At 29.9% G+C, this 6,566-nt stretch overlaps 1 protein-coding gene across 2 annotated transcripts; it reads right to left on the bottom strand.

The window, feature by feature from the left end:
* Positions 1-3,286: 3,286 nt before the first annotated feature.
* Positions 3,287-4,265, bottom strand: LOC117176973. Of its 2 annotated transcripts, none has more exons than XR_004467649.1 (3): positions 4,185-4,265; positions 3,795-3,874; positions 3,287-3,717 (listed from the first exon to the last, which is right to left on the bottom strand). XR_004467649.1 is itself a non-coding variant. In XM_033367406.1 (3 exons), exons 1-3 carry the CDS (start codon positions 4,171-4,173, stop codon positions 3,517-3,519), a joined length of 354 nt encoding a protein of 117 aa, XP_033223297.1. In that variant the 5' UTR covers positions 4,174-4,197; the 3' UTR covers positions 3,287-3,516. The 2 variants fall into 2 exon arrangements, 1 of the variants encoding a protein (XP_033223297.1); XM_033367406.1 differs by having other exon boundaries at positions 4,101-4,197.
* Between the last annotated feature and the right edge of the window lie 2,301 nt (positions 4,266-6,566).

The following is a 6,566-nucleotide window of genomic DNA, read 5'->3' as shown; positions in this document are numbered from 1 at the left end:
GAGTACCACTTTGGCTGGTCCTCTTCTTGCCCCTTAACTTTCGGGTCATGGCCCTCGTTCTCGCCGTTCGTCCAACGTTCTCGATCAGATCCCTATGAAGACTTTCGGTCGTCATAGTGTGATCGCGAAGTTGGACTATGAGGCTCTCCGCTCTTTGCAGCCCTTCCCTAATTGGGAGCCACATATTCTTCTTCTCCCTGCTGAAAGCCACCATTTCTTCAATGGTGTCATGCAGCAGTTTGAAGAGATCATATGTCTCGCCAAGCTGGACATCCATTTCTGAGATGTCCTTCTTGTTGACGGATATCTCACAGGTAGAACATTGCAACTGTCCCATATGAAGCTATCGTGCGTACATCCAGGAAACCGTGCATTGACGTTTAATATCCTCATGTGAGAATCACAAATCTATTATCGAAAAATGAAAACATTGTTTTAATACGAAAAAAGCGTCATTTTTGTATTTCCAATCTTTTACTACCAATTGAGTATTGATGTAGTGATAGTGCTTTCTGTTGACATAATCATTCTCAGGATATATTGCATGACCGATATTTGGTTGTTAATTTGCTATTTGTGTTCCATCAACACATCCCACGATTCCTGGAAATTCAAAGCTTTCGTAAAACCTGTAATTTTTAATAATTAAATAATTTAGAAAATTTGTAGTCATAGATTAATGTTTTATAAAAAAAAAAAGTAAAGAAAAGTCTGAATGTGTAAAGGCGGATTATATTGACCCTCAACCGTAAAATTATTTATGATTGCTCATACTCGAACTGACCGTAGGATCCCGTAATTCAAAATAATTTAAATGGGAGTTTACCACTCACCAGAGTGCGCAATATGTTCGGATCCGAGTTCTGAGAAAATTTAAATGCAATTAATCAAAAATAGCTTTTTTTACATAAACTATTAATAAAAACTTTAAAATCATTTGTGAAATAAAGTAAAAGAGCATGTCATTCAGTTTGAAGAGAAAAAATGTAATATTTTAATTACTGGTCACTTTTTCCTGCGTAGTTCTGAATTTTACAAACTTAATATCATTGTCTACTGAAAAAATTCAGAGTATGTATTTTGATAACATTCTCTATTTTTTTTAACAGATAAATTTTGACCCAAAAATGAAATAGTTCAACTTTCAACTAAAATAAGCCAATTTTTAAAAACATTCCTTGCATTTCAGCCATAGAGACAAATTTTAAACTAAATTAATAAATCTCTAAGCAAAAATATTCTTAACAAAATAGTATGACTTTGAACGTTATACTTGGAAATTTATATTCAACCGAAATTAATCAATTATAAACTAAAAAAAATTTTAACCAAAAATAATGCAGTTCACTTTTGAAATAAAAAAATAATTTTCAAAAAAGAAAAAGAAGATTTGAACAAGAAACTTAATTTTTTAGTAAAAAAAATTTCTTTTTCAACCAAAAAGTAGTTAAATAGTTTAGCAAAGAAATGAATTTTCGCACAAAATAAATTAATTTGCAAATAAGAAAAATAATTTAATGAAAAAAAGCAAAATTTAAAGATATAGTTGAATTTTCAACCAAAAAGGTCACATTTCATGAAATGAAAAAAGATTTTTTTAAATTACTTAAATTTTAAACCAAAAAATGATCTTGCAAACAAAAATATTAATTATTAAGCACGAAGATTAGTTTTCAAATAAAAGAGACAAATTTTCAATAAAATACATGCATTTTTATCCGAATGGCTCATTTTAAAACTAAAATGGGCGAATATTTAACAATAACTGGACAAGTTACATTTTCTATTAAATAATTTTTAACAACAAAAAATGACTTGTGTCAAAATACTTTATTTTAAATCAAACAGATGAATCTTCAACAAATAATGTAATATTGTAATAGTAGATATTTTAAACAAAAAATATTTTTAATTGAAAGCCGTTAAATTCAACTAAAAAGGACGAATTTTCAACAAATCATGTATTTTCTCCAATAAAAAAGGTAAGTTTTACCCGAAAATAAAACAAAAACAAATAAAAGACAAAGAGAAGAAACTTCTGCCGATAAAGTTTCAATGATAACTAGTTGGATTAAAAAAAAGAAGACGATATGTATTTTTCGCTATAAAAAATATAAGACTGAAAACATGTACTTTAAAACTTTCTTTCAGTAAAAAATATGAAATATGTGTTTATGTATAAAAAATAAAAATAAATAAATATATGTTTATGAAATTCAGAACTATGCATGAAAAACTGTGCTTATTGAAAATATTAAATTTTTCTTTTCAGTCTGATTAACTGACACTTGGACTCCATTTTAAGAATCAACTATGAAGTGTTATCTAGTAGGAACATTAATTTCTAATTGCATACTTCTCATAGCAACACAATTGTGAAAAATGACGACAAATTTTCTGTAAATTATATAAGAAAGAAATTGTACCGACGAGGACCACTATCGTGTGTCGAAACGTTTGAAGCAATTTAAACTTTTTTCAATTATTGGACCCTAACGCCAATTCGATCATAAAAAAATTCAGATAATAATAATCTGATTTCTCTGAATCTAAATCATTGCAAACGTACTACCGAAACAGTACCAAATCGTTTCCTACTTGCTTTGATACACATGTGTACTGATAGAACCGTAGTAGAAAATGATTAGTTGACGTTTAAAGTATAACAAATTTACTCTAGTAAAAAACCCGGTAAAACGGCTTGCATTAAAAATTATTGAAAAATTTAATTCATTCAGTGGTAACGTGAGAAATATTGAATACTTCTGGATCCCGTTTTGAATATCTACGGCAGTTGATGTTAGCTCTCAAATTGAATCCCTTTCTGTACTTAGCGCTGACAATACTTTGCTGAATACCATAAAGCAACCAAGAATTAGATCAATTTTAATCCCTTTTAATTTAGCAAATTTTGCTACATTTACTGTTTTTCAAATAATAATCAGGCAAAAAACGTTTTAAAACATAGCGTCGGTCATTTTACGATGACAGAATCAATTTCCACACAGAAGGTTCTGGTGAAAAATAATTTTTTCAAATTTTTATCATGATTTTATGTTTTTTTCAATTGATAATATTTTAACAAAGCGAACATTTGACGACAAAGACATGTATTCTTACATACAATCCAACTAGACTTGGCAAATTTCATGCTTTTAGAGCGCGTTTTAATGCTTCAAACGAAAATTGTGTTTTTAATGTATTCGAGGTTACGTCTGACAGCTCCGATCGGCTTTAAAAGGGATTGAGTTCTTATCATTTTCGCCGCCTAATGAGAATTGAAAAACTAAGGACAGAAACGGCATTCTTAGGGATTCAAATTTTCTAATACTTTTTAATGCCAGGCTTCTTACCGGGAAAGGTTAATAGTACAGTAACTTGGTGACAATTTTACTGTGAATTATTAATTTTCTACTACTGATTAGGAAAAATGCTTACAGAAGTTACTTCAGTATAATTTCTTATTTCACGATTAAAAAGAACATTTCTTAAATTATATACGGAATCCTTGTAGGATTACTCTCTTCGAATAGTGTTCAATTCTGCGATGGTTCGAGGAAAGTGCACCCAATCATCGAAAAAATCTCTTGCATTAAACACTTCAATCACGTCTCGGATGCATCTGCTGACAGGCGGTTGACTAATGGCTGAATACATATTTTTCCCAACATCCATCTGACAGCTGCCAGCTTCGAAAAATCTTAAAGCTGTTAAAACCTAGATAATAAACATATAAATATATTTAGCGATTTCACTAAAGATTAAACGACTTTAAAAACTTGTTTTCATTTTACTTTTGTAGTAGCGTCAAGGCCACTTTTCCGCCTTGTTGGATAAAACTCTTCCACACAATCAACGATGATGTCTGCTAAATCTTTATTCACAAACAAGCATTTGGATTAATCCAATGTTATAAAAGGAGGATCACATAAAATTATACAAAATTATGATTATTTTTCTGATATATTAGGCAGTGGAAATGTATCTGGCAAATTTGACCGAATTATATATTTTTTTTTAATGTTCTCTTCAGACTTATAATGAAATGTACCTAAAATTTAGAATAAATTATTTTATAACCTCAAAACGAAACATCTTACCAAAAAATATAAATGCGGAAAATGGTAAATTATTCCAAGATGTCGCAAATTTTAAACCAATTAAACAATACATAATCCACTTACTATATCAAACTGTAAAAAACGTTTGTTTATATCATTCTCACTCCTGTCACTTTTTTACTGCTTCACAAAACATAAAATTTAATCACTGCGCATGATCAAACTCTTCATTCGTATACGAACAGAAGTTTCGAGTGGCATATACCCACTCGTCGTTACATGTCATACGAAACTTTCTGTATACTAACCGCCAGTAAGTGTTCGGGAATAGGGTTCATTGAAAGTCGCAAGATTCGTATACGAAAAAAACTCGAGAATAGAGCCCCAGGTGTATCTATGTATAGTATTTAAGAATTCTAACTGGGAAGATGCCGTCTCATGTGAGCAGGAAACGTCGGTGGAAAGCAGAAACTTGTGAGATTGAAAGAGACAAATATATATCTCCATTACTTTCACTCTCACAAGTTTTTGCCTTCAGCCGACGTTTTCTGCCCTCATAAGACTGCACCTTTAGGTTGCTTTTATGCCTCTAAAAGCATTCAACCTGCATGCCGAGGCATGAAAGAACTCTAATTTGAATCGGCTGCAAGCAGAGTTGGGTACGTAATTTACTCCAGGTAATTTACGTGGATTTAGACTAATTTACTACCTAATTTACGTCCAAAGTTTTCTACATTATGTAAATTAATGTAAATTACGTCGATCTGAAACTTGCGAGTATTTCGATGGCTGTGATTTGTCTGATCTAGTGATGGGACTGACAATGTTCTAACCGTCATTTTCCCGTCATTTACCGGTCATGTGCAGGGTTGCGAAGTGACGCGTCACTCGAGGTTTTCTACGTAAACTACCTGAATGAAGTAATTTACGTAGAAAACTGTAGAAAACCGGTAAATTACATGACAAAGATGGCGGTTGTCTTTTTTGACCTTTTTAATTTCCTAGCACGTGACATAACCTCCTTCAAACCTTAATTAATTTGAGGATTCTAGATTAAAGACGTGTGAATGTATGTAATTTATGTAAAAAAATTCTTTTTTATCACAAAGTTAATACTGATAAAAAGGTATCTTTATATTAAACTCAGTTAGTTTTTCCATGAATTACATTTTCTTCATTTTTAGAAAATTATACTGTTAAAGTTTAGATTTTGGACTTCAATGAGAATCTAAATTTAAATATAAATTCAAATACGTTTTTCCCCTATACAATACTCGTAACTAATCAATTAATTTGCAATAATGAAAGTTTAATCTGTCATACAATTACTCTTTATTCATAAAATATTTCTATATCATATCATTTTATTTTTAAACCACTAATTATTGATTAGTGTTATTGACCTTATCGTAGTCATCAATGATAAATGTTTACTGATACTTGATTTTTTTCAGAAAATTTTGCCTATTCCTCTTGCCTTAATTTGTAAAATGTTAAATAATAATTGCAGAACGATTGGCAAGCATACGTCCACAGTCCACAAACCACACGTAGAGGTTATGTACTTATATCAGATCAGACAAATAAATCACACCCATCGAAATATTTGCAAGTTCTACATCGACGTTATTTCCATTAATTTACATAATGTAGAAAACTTCGAACGTAAATTACGCGGCAAATTGCTGTAAAAATCCACGTAAATTACCTGGAGTAAATTACGTACCCAACCCTGGTCATGTGTTGCAAATGGGTAAATGCGGTAAAACTCAAAATATGAATAAATTACTAATTAAAAGTAATTAAATACATGTTTTAATCATTTTTCACACAATCCGAATTAAAATACATAAATCCTTCTAATACAGGAAAAAAAACTGTAGATAGTAATGAAATACATGTTCAATGTGAAACATAACCAACTAATCTCAAGCCTTACGCGGTGAGATTTTGAAAACACAAATGGCTAAGTTATAAAGAGTTTAACGTGTAAATGAATAATTTTCAGAACAAAAGTTTCGTATTGAAAATATAACGAAGAAAAGAGCAAAACATATTCCGTTTAATCGAGTTTAAAATATTCAACAGTAGAGTATTAAGGAATCAAAAAATTGAAGAATTTAAAGGAAGGAACAGCAATTTCTGTTATCTTATTTCATAAAAATAATTACCAATGTTCAATTTGAATATTTCCCATAACTTTTTAAACAATTGTTAATTATTTAAAGAAATTTAACTTATTTAAATAATTATTTATTTCCAAATATTTTTTAATAATCTATTTTCTGGATGAAATATAATATTTGGTCATGACTAGTAGTAGTTAAATTTTTTTTAACTTTATGTAATTATTTAAACAATTTATAATTTTTATTTCAAAAGCTTATGGAAATTAAGCCAGAGATGTCTACTTTTATCTCAAATTGGTACCCTATTCTATTTTGTTACTGAATAATTACAATAACTCTGAGACATTTCGTCTAATGTTTAACAAATTTCCATTTT

This window comes from Belonocnema kinseyi, chromosome 7 (genome assembly GCF_010883055.1).
Source record: "Belonocnema kinseyi isolate 2016_QV_RU_SX_M_011 chromosome 7, B_treatae_v1, whole genome shotgun sequence".
Lineage (NCBI taxonomy): Eukaryota > Metazoa > Arthropoda > Insecta > Hymenoptera > Cynipidae > Belonocnema > Belonocnema kinseyi.
This window is presented reverse-complemented; position numbering and strand designations above follow the sequence as displayed.